The sequence below is a fragment of the Manis javanica genome, chromosome 18 (genome assembly GCF_040802235.1).
Source record: "Manis javanica isolate MJ-LG chromosome 18, MJ_LKY, whole genome shotgun sequence".
Taxonomy (NCBI): Eukaryota; Metazoa; Chordata; class Mammalia; order Pholidota; family Manidae; genus Manis; species Manis javanica.
In genome coordinates, this window is record NC_133173.1 from 22025551 (window position 1) to 22042235 (window position 16685).

Consider the following 16685-nt stretch of genomic DNA (forward strand, 5'->3'; position numbering starts at 1 on the left):
AGGCACGGGGCTGCAGTATACACATAGGCAAATCAGGAGCGAGTTAGGGACTGAAAATGACTTTGGAGACTCATTAATTAAAATTCCCGTTTTGAGCACGGTTTGAAATCTTCATGACAAATGAGAGGGATGCATTTAAAGAAGAACATCTTCCTTGAGATCTCGAGATCTCTAGTGAGAGGCTCCCACTCCTGCAGAGCTTTCTGAAGCCCATTGTGATCTGTGTCTTCCTCTGGGCCTGTTTGCCTGTAACAGCCGGCCATCTCCTCCGTGTGGCGCTACACAAGGAGAGGGTTGAAGAAATGAAAGGATGACTGTCTGGCTGAACACTGTCAAAACACTCATGCAATTATCAAATAAAGGCAGATTTTTCCAAATGGAGCTTGTCAAAAATATGCAGATTCCTCAGATGCACTAGAGGAAATAGGAATCTGCTTTTTTCTACAGATACCCCTGGTGATTTTATACCTGCTCAGGTTTAAGAACCATTTACCTAGAGGAGACATGTCTACATTACAGCCTAAGGGAGAGGAAGCCTTTTATTTCTGCCCATTGTCCAGAATTGTGCAGGAAGGTAGACAGCTGCCCCATGATGCCACCAGCTGGCCAGAGGCATGTGTAGAGCTGGCAGTGCTTAGGGAGCATCTCACCTCCCACACAAACTTCCCAATTAAAAAGATGCCCCCAAAGGCTACTGGGAGCTCCACATTTCTACCTGCTTCTCTCTGACTTAAGACTCCACTCAGCTATGAACAGACACAATCCAACTGACAGAAATAGAAGAAAAGGGGTGCCACGATTCCTTGTAATAGCAGTTTTTGGTAAAAATATAAGGGATTCTCATGTTGCTTTCTAATGAATTCTGAAAAGCTGCTCCCAGCACTGGGCAAAGGTTCAGCCAGCCAACCACTTCAGCCCCCACCATTCCCTGAAGTCCCCCAGCTCAGGCAGCACAAATAAAACTGAATCAGAAAGTCAGGGATGATTTTTAGTTCACTTACATTATTCAGTCAAATTCAGAGAACTGTCTTAATAGATTTCAGTGTAATACATAGTTCACAGTTATCTGGGAGAACCGAACAGCACCTGAAGAATTGTTTATTTGAAGCCACTTCTCACTATTGAAAATGAGGATTCCATTCATTTATAAGTTGTCTCATCTCCTTCATCTGCTCCACATTCTCTCCATGTCATGGGGAGACCTTGGGAAGTAGAAAATAAAATAGTGTCTTGTACACTTATTTGGCTGTGTGTCTTCAGGTGACAAGCAGTGTCCAGCTGCCAAACACTGAAAGCTCATTTTTCCCTGAATTATATATAACAAGAAAATTCTCTCTTCATTCCTATACACCGTATTTTTCTGTTTACTAATCAGAAAAAAATTGATCTCTCCAAATTTAAACATATGTACTATTTAACACAAGTTATAGGTTTATATTTACTCCAAATCAACAGAAAAGTAGGCAGAATGGGGACTTGAAATGGCTAATACATATTTGAAAATATGTTCAGCCTCCCACACCAATAAACTAATAAATACATGTTTTGAAAACTGTACCGTACTTTCCCTCACATTAGATTTGCCAAGATTGAGCTGGCGGATTGAATGGTGGGCATTCGCATGGTAGTGCCCTCTTACCTGCAGGACAGGTGTAACATGCGCCTGCCACTTGATTCACCTCAAGCTGTCCCCACTGCATCTCATGATGATTTTTGTATTGTTGCTTGCAGAACTATTCTCTCCTTGACATGAGACCACCACCACCTGCAATGCTCACTTTAAACAATTCCGTGTACTGGCAGGAATTTGAAGATACCTGTGTTTATGAGTGTCTGGATGGCAAAGACTGTCAGAGCTTCTTCTGCTGCTATGAAGAATGCAAATCGGGATCCTGGAGGAAGGGGCGTATTCACATAGACATCTTGGAGCTGGACTCGTACTCCCGGGTCTTTTTCCCTACATCTTTCCTGCTCTTCAACTTGGTCTATTGGGTCGGATACCTGTATCTCTAAATGCCACTCGTGGTGATGAGTAAAGAGCACTCGTTCCCCTCTTTCTCTTCCACCCTCCCCAGACTGGTAGAAGCCAATTGGAGTAGCAAGAAAGGACACTGTTCGGGATAAATGAAGTTATCCTTACCTCTGAGTTGTGCAGAGGTGTGTGGCAACTACTTCTGTTAATGTATTTCACAAACACACATGTATGAGAGCACACCCATCCACCTACATGCACACACACACACACACACACACACACACACAAAGTTAATTGAGTTTTAAAATGTTATTCTTGCTAATCCCTTACTGAATCTGTAGCTTGGTGATGTTTATGAATATGTTTTGGACAGCAGAGGAACTGACAATTACCCCCTCAAGGAAATGTGTAAAACTCGCAAGCAGATACCTGAGAAGCTCTTCTGTCTGTCCTTGGCAGCCCTCAGTGGCACTAATGCCCATGTATGTGCAGTCATTGCGGCCAGGACACACTCATCCTGATCCGAGCTCCGTACCCCAGGGCAGTTTGAGTTGCAGTGAGTTTCCACCCCATTTCCTCCCTGTGGCATATTTTGCTCTGGCACCATCATCATTAGCGAGCGTTCCTGTACCTAATAGCCTCACCCGAGGCTGGGGAGGGTGCACATGAAACATCCACAAGTTTCCAGTTAAGGAAAAAATACGGTTTTTAAAAATCTCATGTTGCTGAAGTCAATGATGTTGACGTTCTCTGAGCTTCAGAAAGTTATTACTTTATTCCAAACTATTGAAAGTCAGAAGTATTTGAATTTTCGGTTCTTGGACTAGTTAAGCTTGAGTTCAAATCTTACCCTGAGAGTTGTGTTTCACTAGACCAAGGGACACTGCCAGAGTATGTGTCTTGTTTATGTTATGATATGATAGGTTCATCCATTATCTTCATCTTGCAAAGAAAGGTACTCAGCATTCACAAGACCTTGTCTTGAAAATGTGTTCTAGAGCATGAAAGAAATGTAGATAGGATTTTAAAAGTTTCTTAGTGAATATTAACTTTGAAGACAAATCAACTTTAGATGCAAAAAATAATCAGACTATCATCAATAAGGTATTTTGAGCAAAAATTATTTTATACTTTGAAATATAGATATGTAGCAAAATCCTAGAGGAAAAGTAATCCCCTGAAATTATTACTCTTTTGATATTTTTATAGCACAAAGCCTACTTGCTTCTTGATGTTAGTTCTTTGTTATACATGGATGCTGGGATGTACTTCACAAGACTCTTCAGAAGCTTCCCACCACTGATAGGAAAAAAAAGTCCTACAGTTCGTTAATAATGCTTTGCAGTATAAAAATCTGGGTACTAAAATTTGGGTACCAGAATCTCTATGCTTCTCATCTTTCTAACCCAGAAAACTGAATTAATTTTATTGGAAACCATAACATTTTGTTTTAATTACCTATTGTAACTATTATTACTCAGAAAAAAAGGTAAAATGATGTGCAAAGTATATAAAAGTGCTAATTTTCCACATTTTACTGGATGCAGACCAGACACAGAAGGGGATGGGAGTCGGGGAGGCCAGAAAAGCTGAAGTTGGATGAGCCTGTTTATTTTTAGGGACATCATTACGTATGAACTAATTGCAAATATACTGATACCTGATCACCCAGTTTTCAAGCAGTGCGTCTAAATACTGTGAGACATTCGAACCCATTGCTTTTCTTCCTGTCAACTCCCTGCATTTTGATTTGATAGCTGCTATATCGGCTCATTAGCTTCTGTTTAGCAAATCCAATTCAAAACATCAAATAACAGTAAATATTTGTGGGTAAACAGGTTGAACCTGTTGTCCTAAATGAAATCTCTGCTCTGTTGGAGAATCTCTCCCACTAGCAGCTTTGTCTTGGCCCTCATGCACAAACCACCCTCCCACCAACTGCAGAGATGGTCTCCAGGAACCCTCAGCAAAGGAACCCCACCGCCTCCCAACAGGGCCAGAGCACCCCGGGAAGGCTGGTCTTCTTCAAACACAATTTCCAACTGTATGGATTTATGATTTCTAACAATGTAAAGAATTTCAACCTGTTACATCTCAAAAGATGTTCTGTAGGAAACTGAATTTTCTAGTGAAATTCTTCTTAGGAGGAAAATAACATAAGAGCATTTTTGTAACAGATTTGGTCCAATTTTACCTTAATTTTTTTTTTACTGATGCCTCTTATTTCAAAACCACTCAATATCTGGGCATCATTGGTAACTGTCATGAAATTATACATACAGGACGTGTACATCAATAACCTCTGTTTTCTGAACACAACCGTTCTCTTCTCCCTGACCTCAGTCATCCTGCTGATCTAAACACACTAGTTCCTGGTTCCTTTTCTGTGAAGGAGAACCTTCATCTCAAGAGAGTCTAACAGAATCTCATTCAGCATAAAACAGATTCCTGCACACAGAGCAACCCACCCCCTACAGGGTCTGACTACAGAGAATAAAACCCGAGAACACAGCGCTGCCCACCCCCCTGCCGGCTTGCCAGCGCACATTCTCCTTACCAGTCTCAGCTCCTGAGACAAGCTTTTTCAGTGCACAGTGTGGGGGAGTGGGGTGCACCTCACACAGGTGCAGCGCTCAGGGGCATGTTTGGTAGTGTGTTTGAGTTTACTCTTCGGAGGAAGGAAGAGGAGGGGTAGAGGGAGAGTGTGAGGGAAACGCACCCCTCTTGAATGGAAGGATACTCCAGTAGGCTTGGCTGGTAGGGTATGTGTGGAGCACATGGGTGTGAGACTGTTCTGCGCAGACCCTGTACCCTTACAGCAACACCCAGTTTGCTTTGCATGTAGAGTTGGGGAGTATTTTGTGGTTGTGTGGCAGCTGGCACGACAGTTGTCTGAGTGACCTGCGTCCAAAGGTGCTGGTGTGCTCCTCAGTTGCCAAAGTACTCTAAATTGAGGAGATGACAGTTCTGCATTTTTAAAAGATTTTCTAATTTCTGACCACTGTGGATCATACTTACAACTGTGATTGTCTCTCTTTAAAGCTGTATCCAGGCTAAGAGGAAAGAGAAGAAAAGGCATTTATGGAATTAAAGCAAAATGCCTCTTCATAGACTAGAAAGTTTCTGTTTATACAGTCTCAACACACTGACTAGAACACAGACTTTCAGTTACTGGAAAGAGAGAGACGGTATTACTATAAATTTTTGGGCCCAGCCAATACTGCCCCCAAAATACCCAACATATGCCTTAAAACAACACATAAAGTTCAAATCATACATATCTTATAGATCTTCCATTTCCTGTGATCACCTGTATTTCATACCAGGTTTTACTTATCTTTTATGAATGGATGGAGACAGGATTTCATTTCTTCACATGCCAAACAGTCTTATCACTAATCGTATACCAAATCAGAAAAGAACACAATTTTTGTGGATTCTTCAATTAAGGAAATGCTTATCCTTGATGGCAAAGCATTTTCAGGCTACATAAGGGAAATTGGGGCCAATCTGCAAGTCAGTGACACAGTGCTTGTAATGGGATGTGAAAGCCCTTTCGCCTGGCCATAGCTTGCCGCAGTAGAAGTGTTTAGGCATATTTTCTGCTGCTCTGCAAAGGAGGGTAATTGATAACCCCATTTATCATTGATGAATACTTGCCACAATTAGTAAGCAACGGGGCACTCTTTATCTAAAGGGCTAGAAAACACTAACAAAACCTCTTTTTCCTTGATCATTTTTATCTTGACTGATAGCAACTGAAAACTTCCTGTGATTTTCTTTGCAAACTTGAGGTCTTCAACCATTATACTTGTCACTATATCAGATCAATGCTCTTGAGACACAAGCATTTTTAATTCCTTCCATGATTTTGCAACTGCCTGAGTGCTTTTTCTGAGAGTTTATGAACTATATACATATGAAATTCCATCCTTAATTTCTGAAAAAAAGTTTGTGAAGGATGGGATAAACAACTGGGATGTAAATATATATAGAAATGTTTTACTATCAGTCTTGGGCTTCAGAACATTATCTTTCTAAAACTATCAAAAAGGTGTCTGGAAATAAGGGGGGAAGAACCAGATTGTGAATACATTGCAAATGAGAAATTCACAATTTTGTGTTGCGCCCCCTACAAATTGCCCAAAATTGAGGAAACGTGTAATCTGCAGTTATTTTTTTTTGAAATTTGCCATGAGGAAACATTCAGGTTCGCATGATTTAGCAGTGCCTCCATGTTGTATATCACATCCAAAGAACCAAAAAGAGGCATTTCAGGTGAAATGACAGACCCCTTGTATTTCTTGTCAACTCACATTTTACTATAAAATTAGATTTCTAACATTATAAGGAGAGAACATATGTGTTGTATCCTATTGAGATAACAGGATAACAACTCAGCAATTCGTATCTCTGAAAGAATAAAAGCTTGGGTTCTTTTTTAATGTAGTTTTGAAGGCTGGACACTAGGGTGTTTCCACTCCTCCTTGTAAAATTCCTTCTGATAACATGTTAACAATTCCACAATATAAGCCTGGTCTAGTTCTATCAAAGTCAAAAGGGAGAATGTTTCCTTCTTTATCTTTTCAAAATGTCCTCTAGTTAAATGATGCTTTGATTTTTAATGTTGTCAATAAATTATACTAAGCCTCTTATTATTCAGCTCACATAAAAACCAAATTTTAGACCAATTTAAATCAGTGCTAAAAAGTTAGTTGAACAGTTATTTAAAAGTTTTTAGTGTTTCGAGTTAGCCAATTAGGTTTTTTCAGGTTATATCATATAGGTACATGAGCTAGGAAATAATTAAAAAGGCAGAGCACACAGCTGTGCATACACACGCATGCACACACACAGGCACACACATCATTTGGATATAGCATTCAGGTAAATGAGGGAAATGCAAATTGCTTATCTTGAATTATTCAGATAATCACTTATTTTCACCACTTCATTTTTTGAATTTGTAAACACAAGGTAAGGGTTTCCCAGCCCAGTGGGCTGGCTCTACAACAAGAGGGTAGTAATGGTTCCTGCAAGGAAAGAGGGTCCTCTGTATTCACAGTGTAAACTGAATAGTCTGGAAAGAACATTGCAGATTAATTGCCAATAATGAAATCCCCTAGACAGAGAGGGTAGCTGCTACATTTCCTTCTTTTCTAGTTATTCAGGGTTCCTTCTTTGTTTTTGCCCTCTAACCATTTTTTTCACAAAAGGATTAAAGTTCCCATTTTCCATTAAAAAGTAGAAGTCCTAAGACACTGTCAGACTGATTTTCAGGAACAAATGATGAGTGCTTTGATTTGGTTAGCATTTGTTACAAGAGGTTTTTATCATACACTGTTCATGTTTATGACAGGAAGGATTCCGGGGGGTCACTTTCGGCCGTGAGGAAAGGCCCCCTCCAGGCACAGAGCAGCACTTCAGTCCCTGTGCTGGAAGATCAGACCACCCCATGCCCTGTCCACCCATCTCAGTCCCAGCCAAGCCATCCACCAGTCGGCTAGCTGCACCCACTCACTGCGTCCATGTGCTGGGTAGTGAAGGGTGGCTCTAGAAGCCATAGACAGATAAAAAAGAAAAAATAATGCTTTTTAAAGTGACTTTCAATGTCATTAGGAGATAAAAGTCCACACATCTTGCTGACCAAATTTTCAAATTGTCAGCCGGATATGATCATAGGATTTTAGGAGAAATAAATTACGCCACATCACCAGCACCATTATCACCATCTATATCTGTTTTCGTACTAGTACTTAATTATTGATTCAACACAAAGGTTTAATGTTTTTTCCCAAACCACGACAAAAATTACAACTGAAGGAGAAAATGGAAAAGTTTCATTTTGCCTTAAATATTAAATACACAAATCACAGCTCAAAATTTTGGAGACCTAAAACATTTCCCAAACTGCTCTTTATCTCACCAGTGCTGCTTGTCTAACCTGACTCAGTCAGAACCTGGAATTACTCCTTAGGAGGCCACCTCGCCACCTAATTTTTGTTTGTTAGTTTGCGGGATTTTTTGTTTTGCTTTGATTTTACCTTACTTTTTTTTAATTTTATTCCTCTTCATGAAGATAAGAACTCTTTTCCCTAAAATGAAGGCATCTCTGGACACCACAGATTTTGTTACCCTTCTTAATACACAATTTGAGTCTAGGCTTTAATTCCCCCTTTTATCTCGGGGTTTTTACTTTTGGATAGAAATAGGTACAGGCAAAATATATGGATGAAATCTGCAGTGTTTACTATATTGTATCTGTTTAGAATAACTTAAAACATGTTGAAAGACACTTTCATTCATTATTGACCTTCAGAATGACTAATTTTGTGCTAGTGAATAATGTTTACATGCATAGGTTTGTACAATCACATGACATGTACTTTACAAGGAACTCTGGGACTGAGAGAGGTTCATTCCTCGCATGTGCATTTTCTATGGAAAATTCTAGGAAAGTAACAATGTTTGTGGATTGGGCCTGGGTTGTTTGTGAGGAGCAAGGGGGTCATCTTGTGTTTATATGCAGTGATGTGTATTTGTGTATGTGTGTACAGTGGTAAAACTGGAACAACTTACTAACGTGTGTACTACTCTACTCACCACTTCAAATGTAGTTAAAATAGAAAGGAGCACAGTTTCTTAGTGATAGCATATTAGATTACTAAGTGTTCAGAAAAAGAGAGAGAGAGAGGAACTGACAATCTTTCTATTTCTTGGACATGTGAGACCGCATTCCTTCTTTTAAAAAAAAAGTTTAATACAGGATTAGAAGCTGGCCTGGGGCCAACAAGCCTGCTCCGACCGAGAGCTCCTGCTCATCATCTCGCTTGGGCGCACATCTGAGCGATTCTTCCGTCATTAGTGCGCAGTCAGTTTTATCAGAATAAGCTGAAAGTAGTTCTCAAGATGCAGGCAGCAAAGAGCCATCCCCGCACTTGTCTGGGATGCGGCTCTCACACGCATGGGGTCTAGTGGGAACCGTGTGACGCGTGGGAATCAGCCCCAGGGCGCCGACCGCACTCTCTTCTTGAAGCTGCGTGAAAAGTAAAACCGTCCGGGGCTCTGGGAGATGCCGCAGGCAGAAGGGGAGGGCAGCGGGGGCCTGCTCTCTGCCGCGGCGGACTCCCTCCCGCCCGTGAGGCCACGGGTGGGAGGAAGGAGGAGGCAGTCCACAACCTGGGAGTATCTTGGAGTCAGTCGAAGTGCACAGTGTAGAAGTGCTCGGGGATCCGCGCTGCTCACGTGTGTGCGCGCACCCTCTCCAGGCCAGAGCGGCAGGGCAGGGTCCCCGCCCTCACCAAGTGGCCTCCAACAGCCCCCGTTCCCCTGTCCTCCCGCAAGGCCTGGACACCTGGAGGCCGGTTTGGGGGCCGTGCAGGCTGGTCCCCGCTGTCCTGAGAAGGTTCTGAGGTCTGGCTGTCCTCAGCCCCTGGAGGACGTGACTCCCCGCCAGCCGTGCAGCCCAGCTCGTGGTGTCCTGGTGAAACGAGGGCGCGTGCGCCCGACGTGCCTTGGCGACACGGGCACCGCCCTGCTTCGCCGTCCTGTCCCCGCGCACCCTCCAGGCGGTCCTGTGCCTGGGCCGGCTGGGCCTAGGGGCTGGGCAGCCCTCTGTATTTGTATTTGGATTCCTACGTTTGTACTTCTAATTCAAATAAATGCACATGTTGTCAGAAATACTTGAGCCAGGAATGGACATCTTTCTGGTCTGGGGCGGCTGCCCAGGAGGCTGGGAGGAGGCGGTGGCTGGGGCCAGGTCAGGGGTGCGGGCCTGCACATGGGCTCTGCCCGCCAGAGCCTGCAGGACGCTAGCTGCCCTGCTCTGAGGCTCAGCTCCCTGGCCGGCCCAGCCCAGAGGCAAAGTCTGCAGGGGGTGGGGGCAAAGGGATTCAGTGTCCTCTCCTGCAGAAAGATTACAAGTGGACTGTGCCCAGGGACGTGCCTTCCTCCTCCACTCCTGCTGGAGCCGGTGAACAGAGACAGCCCCCACCTCACCCCACCCCCCACCCCCAGACCCAGCTGGGAAGAGCAGGAGACCCTGCTGCAGCACAGCCAAGGTAGGTCCCAACCTGCGGGGCCTCATCTGCCGCTCCGGAGTGGAATGAATAAGTGTGGACAAGGTTCTGGATACCTGTCCCTACACCACACACACATGGGGAGTTCTGCCCGCCCCCAGAGCCGGACAGCGACTGTGGGAAGGCGCTGTGGCTGCACACCAAAGGCACGCCTTCACAAGCACAAAACACAGACCTACTGCCACTGCCAGCACCACAGGCAGACAGAAAGTTTTTATACTCTGGTCAGTTTTTAACTGAGCACATGTTACTTAAAATGAAGAACTCCAGGTCCTCTGGCTTACTTAAGCCTTTGACTATCCAGTCCCAGTCTTCCTGATGTTGGGAGTGGTGAGGGGGAGCGATGGGGGCAGGGGAATATGACAGACACACTTCTTACCACTTCTGCCCATAGTTCTCACAAGGCCTCCAAACCTGACACTGGATCTTTAGACATCAACTGGACATCTCAGAAGCATCTAATTTGGTGTTTTCAGCAATTACTTCCTATATTCAATCCATGCTTGAATGCCCATGAACATTTCATGCTCATTAATCTCTCCCTCTTACTAGAACTGCCAAGTTTCCTGGCCTATGACCAAAGCCACAGGCCTCTTCAGAAATAAATGATAACAGCTGTCCTGTATGGGGACTGACTATGTGTTGAGCACTCCACACACACACTGAATCATCCAGGCCCTCCAGCACCCTGTGAAGGAGGCCCTGTTTTTGTCACCATTTTACTGACAAAAAAAGCTAAAGCTTGGGTTAAAATAACTTACCCAATATTGTAGATCTAGAAAAATGCAGAGAAAGGATTTAAGTGCCAGAAATATGAGTTCAGCACTTCAAAACTCCTATGCTTAGCAGCTACACTTAAAAACCTTGATATTACAGAGGGAACTTTTGAGACAGTTCTTCTACTATGACAAAAATTTACTTTCTAATTAATTTACACACACCTTTTGTTTAGAGAGCATATCTTTCAAAGGGGCATTTAAAAAATGTGCTAGAACGGCACATTGAATCAGCTGTGTTTAGCAGGAATTCACAGAAATTAGTAACAGCTACTCTCAACTAAAAAATTAATGTATAGATTGTTCACTGTCTCGATTACCTGACTTGTAAATTAAGAACAGAGTTCATGCCCAGGCCCTGAATGTTCTTGTTGCAGAGCTGTCATTCTAGGTAAAGGAGAGATTTCACAGCATTGGATTTGGAGTGACATGTTTGCACCTCCTGCCCCATGCCAAACCAGCTTTTCTTTCCTGAAAACTATTCAGTGACTTTCCCTGGGTCAGTAACCTCCAAAGGGATGATCTTCTCATTGCCTCAGGCTGGAAGCAAAGACAGCCCAGAAGGAGCACCTCAGAACCTGGTCCCCAGAGAAGCAACGGATACACTAGAGCGGCTGCAGCTTGCTGAGTGCTTGCATGGGAAAGAGCCCAGGAAACCTGCCTGGAAGCTATTTTAAGGGTATTAGAGCCAGAAAGGACCAAGTATAAAGCTGGGCTGGCTGCGTTTATACGTGAAAGGATTAAACATCACTAGCAATTTGTTTTAAAGGCTAATGATGAACTATTCAAGTAAAATGACTCCTGAAACCCGATTTCACAGTGACCTTCAAGCCAAAGAAATTGAGATGCCAACACTTCCCTGATATACCACAGAAGAAAAAGCCCGAGTTTGTGGGAGATGGAAATGTTGGGGTGGGTCCATCGTATGCAACTAATCCGTCTGCCATCTTAACCACAAGCAGGAACTCTCAGTGGAACCCCCTCACCTAGAGACTGAGAAAGACATCAGTGAGGGAGCCCTGGCATTCGGTTAAGCTCAGTGGAAGCTGCAGGTGACGACAGGAGACACCACCGTGGACCTGGGTACGTGGTTTCAGTGGGAATTATCAAATCTTGGAGTGACATAGCTGGCTGGCATGATTTAGCCTTCAGAGCAGTGGGCCCCATGACCATAATGAGCCCTAGGAATGGAGGAGAAATCCGAGCATTTCAATCCACACGCATCAGACACAGTGGTTACTTGACCCCACAGTTGTAGGAATGATACAGATGCAATGTCTGTGAAAGTGCCACTTGATGTGTATAACCAGGGAGGTACTACAACAGGCTGGCAAAAGATCATGGTGACATTATAGGGGTTCATGGACTCTGATGCAGCCCCCAAGGTGAAGCCATTTCACAGTTTCAGAGCCTCTCTGTGGGTCAAGAGGCAGGTCCTTTTGAGAGGAATCCTGCACCATGGCTACCAGTATACACAGGCGATTCTTCCCCCAGCCTTTCTCAGAGGAAGGGAGCTGTTCACCAGGGTGACTGTGTCCAGAGGAAAGGTAAATAATCAATATTTCTAGACTGAATGGCTATGAATTTTTTAATTCCCTGGGGACGCAAAATGACACTGCAGTCCAAGGTCAGATGGGGCTATGCAAGTGAGGGCATAAGCGGTCTCTTTCCCCTGGTCCTTCCTCCAGAGATCCAGAAAATGACTGGATTTCACCTGCAAGGGCTGGTAATACACTCAGACTCCTCCAGGAGCATAGAGGACTAACATGATAGAAGGAGACTTACTTTAAATCTGGTGAAATCTTCATACATTTATTCTAAGAAAACCAAGAGACAGCGGTTTTAAAAAAGGAAAAAGTGTTCTACTTGCAAAGACGTTTACTAATGAAGTCCATCTTGACAAATGAAACATGCAATGGTACTTGAGGCAAATAAAACCAAATTATTAAAGTAAGCTGCTTATATTTGTTCATATAGCAAAAACATTTTCTATCATGATTAGGACAATATCCAAAAAGGGTATCACATATCTTCAAACACTGGTAATGCCAAAGTCAGGGATAAACACATTCTTGTTAAATCAATAACAGAAAACTCATGCTTTTATATGTTTGAAACACTTAAAGTAGGAGTTAAAGTGCCTTTCTTTTTCTTCTTGTCTGTGGTACACATGATATTCTGCCATGATGGAGGGCAGGCTGCCCGTTTGCTTCCATCTTTGCACCTGACCCAGGATGAGGGTCAAGTGCAAGCTGGCCTAACTGTCCCAGTATGCCAGAATAGTAAGTCCAAAATAATGTCACGTCCCTGAGGAAATTCCAGGCTCTTTCTACCTAAAACTTAAAAGATGCCGGAAAGATAATTCAATCTATCCTCATTTAATTGCACATGTGTCAGTTGGAAAAGCCAGACAGACTTGAAAGAATGAGTCTTTCCAGAGAATGATTGGGGATTATTGTAAAATGAATCAGGTTATGATGTTATTCACAGAGACTGTTCCAGATGTGACAAATTTTCTAGAGCAAGTGAACAAAGGCCCTGGCAACTAGTGTGCAGCTACTGACCCAGCAAATGCTTTGATTTTAGTCCCGAATAATAGAGACAATTTTAAAAATTATTGCCTTTTAATTGCAAGGCCAGTAATACACTTTCACTCTTATCCTGGAACTATGTAAAATTGTGAACTTTCTGTCATAATATCCAGCCCAGAGAGACCTTAATCATCTTGATATTTCAAAGGACTTAAAATTACTTAGACCTTTGGAGTTTCAGAATTAAAAGTGCAATACATGCTTTATTCAGTAAGACAAACTCATTCCAGAGTCTGATAAATTCTGGGAAAGCCCAGAATCATGCCACACAAGTGTCTCTCCTAGGGGCCAAGTGACCCTGAGCATGTCTAGGTGGCTCCTCTACATGTAGAGACAAATTGTCCCATCTTCAATCATCCACAGTGAAGAAAAAGGTACATTGTTAATCTCTTTGGATTTTGGAAGCAATACATATAAGATGTAAGTATAATGCTTTGACACATTTATTGTATAGCCCATAAAGCTGCAAATTTGGAGTAGGACTGCCAGCAAGAGAAGTATTTGAAGCAGGCCCTGGCTAGATACAGGCTGAAATGGGAAGTGGGCCTTATGACTTAGCAGAGCCAATGGTACTTAAAATATCTGTGTCAAATAGGAATGCTGTATGGAGTCTCGGCCAGGCTGTAACAGGTTGGATTTGGAGTCTCTGGCAGTGGACACCTTGAATTCTGAAGCAAAGACTTGTGCCCTTTTGTTGACAACCACTTTCCATTCCAGTGGCAGATCGTGGCGTGAGAGTGAGCCTGTAGAGATGTAATATATGACTGTGGGTTGCCAAGAAAGATATGTAGCCAAATATATTCATCATGAATGGAGATGCTGTATATGACACCAGCTTGAGGAGCGGTAGAAAGCATAAGCGATTTGCATGAGCAAGGAGATTTGCATCAAGACCATATGTAAAATACCGTGACAGCAAAGATGGAGTACATGCAAGGGCTGGATGAAATAGACGTTTGATCACCAAAATTGATCTGCCACTGAGTACCCACCTGCCACCAGCAGAGGCCAACTCTATGCCTCTGATGTGTCATCATTCTTTGGGGACACTAGTCATCTGCCTGGCAGGTTAAGTACATTGAATGCCTTGCATCCTAGAGCTGGCAGTGAGTGGTTCTTCCTCTTTGGAACAGAAGTATTTCAGATGCAAATTTACCTTTCTTTTCAGCAAGGCTATTCACACATTCACCACCTTATTCATCGCCATGGCAGCCCACACATCACCTCTGCATTTCAGACCAATTCAACTGGCCAGAACTTAAGATGTTCTCATAGCTTTCATAATGATCTAGAAATGAGTGCTTTTACTGGTGGTGAATGTTTAAACAGTAATGGCGTAATAGTATGACATAATCAATGGCATACAAACACACCCACAAGTCTCCAGTGAGATCAGTCACATTTTCTAATAATGCTGCTATAATCTACTGAGGACCTATGGAATAGAAATAAAAGGCAAACAAAATTAGTAGCAGAGCTGTTCATGTGTCAACAGACTAATGACAAAGAGAGCTGCCAGTTTTCTGGACCCTTAATCTGACCAGTCCTTCTCATCTTCCTGTGTATGCCATGCAAGGCTTGAATAAGCCGTAAATCTCCTCACCATATAAACCCAGTATGGAGCAGAAAAACCACTAGAATTGGGTGAACATGGGGTCAGCAGCTAACTACATGGACCTGACTTAAGGAGAAGCAGCTTTTGGCATTTTAAAAGCAAGATGCAAATAGTACAGACCACCTGGAGACAGAAAGTGAAATTTTAAAAGCATTTACCTCCTACACATTTTTCCCCAGGGGGGGAAATAATTGAATAAACCAAACAAGTGAGAAAAATTCAAGGCTGAGGAGAATAATTTTCCATAAAAGGAAAGCCTCTTTAAAGACAGAAAATTAAAAAGCCAGTCATCTCCAATCCAATGTCACCTGCCATCATAAAGCCTATTTTGCCTAATTCTCATTTCCAAACCTTGGCTGCTGACAGGCATAATACCTGGGGCTCCTGCTAAAGTTAGCTTCCTAAATGACCCCTCTGGGGGTTCTGATTTATGAAATAGGACCCAATATTCAAAATGCACATCTGTACAACTTATATGTAAAATTGGGAGGGAATGTAGAGGTGGAAACTGGAGGGAGGTGTGGTGTCTGAGTGGACCTCCTTAGTAGCTCCTTTGAATGGAAGGAGGTGCAAATCCACAAATTAAATAGGTATATATCTGTGGCTGAGAAGGTTTTTGAAATTAGATTGAGGTAACAAGTCTTTGGAATCAGTACAGTCCCAGAAATAAGCACTCTGTGCTGGGCCACTGGATGCTTATACAACAAATAAACTCTGAAATCTCAGTCGCTTCATATAAGAGCTTCCCCGTGTAGCAGTCTGAGTAGACCTGCTAAGGGATTCAGCTCCACCCACCCCACAGATTCATGTTCCTGCTCCAGCCTGGCTTTACCCTTCTTTTCCACTTGTCCGGTGGGTGGGAAAGAGAGAGAGAGTCCCCAGGTGGAAGCTGTTGATGGCCGGGCTAAAAAGCCATCCTCAATAGATTATAGCAGCATTATTAGAAAATGTGACTGATCTAACTGGAGAGTTGTGGGTGTGTTTGTATGCCATTGATTATATCATACTATTCTGGGACTGTACTGATTGCAAAACTTGTTACTTCAATTTAACTTCAAAAACCTTCTCAGCCACAGTCCATCACCCAGAGCCAAGGAGCACGGCCACTCCTAACAGACTGTGCAGGAGGCTGGGACACGTCCAGCTGCATGCCCAGGAAGAAGAGAAGGAACATGCCTGTGTGTGGGTGAGAATCTCTGCCATACAGGTGAACAGAAATAACAGTGGGGGGTGACCCCTGCAGTTCGAATATCGGAAAGCCCTGTAGCTGACCAACAAACGCAGCACTGGATTCTCTGCTGGCCAGCCCCTGCCATAGCCCTTGGGTTCTTTTTAGCCCATCCCTGACCTACTGAAATAAATCTGCATTTGTTACCTTAACATTTGAAAGACACTGACTGTTCTTGCTGACTCAAAGTTGTCTACAAATAGTTTAATCTTAGGGTAACTTTAAAGGTCAGTGGAAATGAGAAGACTCCAATTCAATTAAAATTTGCCAGACATGTGTGTGGAGGCACATACCACCTCAAATTTAACAGCAATTAAAATAATTATTTCATATGTGGCAGAAGGGCACAGTTCCAAAATTCAGATATATTGATTTCAGTACTTCTATAGTTCTGAGTCCTAAGAATTATCTTTAAAATGATA

General features: G+C 43.0%; 1 protein-coding gene across 2 annotated transcripts in view; it reads left to right on the forward strand.

The window, feature by feature from the left end:
- Positions 1 to 9646, forward strand: part of GABRG3 (gamma-aminobutyric acid type A receptor subunit gamma3) — a 602876-nt gene extending 593230 nt beyond the window's left edge. For both annotated transcript variants that reach the window (XM_037016602.2, XM_037016603.2), the window contains exon 10: positions 1732 to 9646. In XM_037016602.2, coding sequence (XP_036872497.1) covers positions 1732 to 2013 — 282 coding nt within the window. In that variant the 3' untranslated portion in view covers positions 2014 to 9646. The remainder of the gene's footprint in view (positions 1 to 1731) is intronic.
- The last annotated feature ends 7039 nt before the right edge of the window (positions 9647 to 16685 follow it).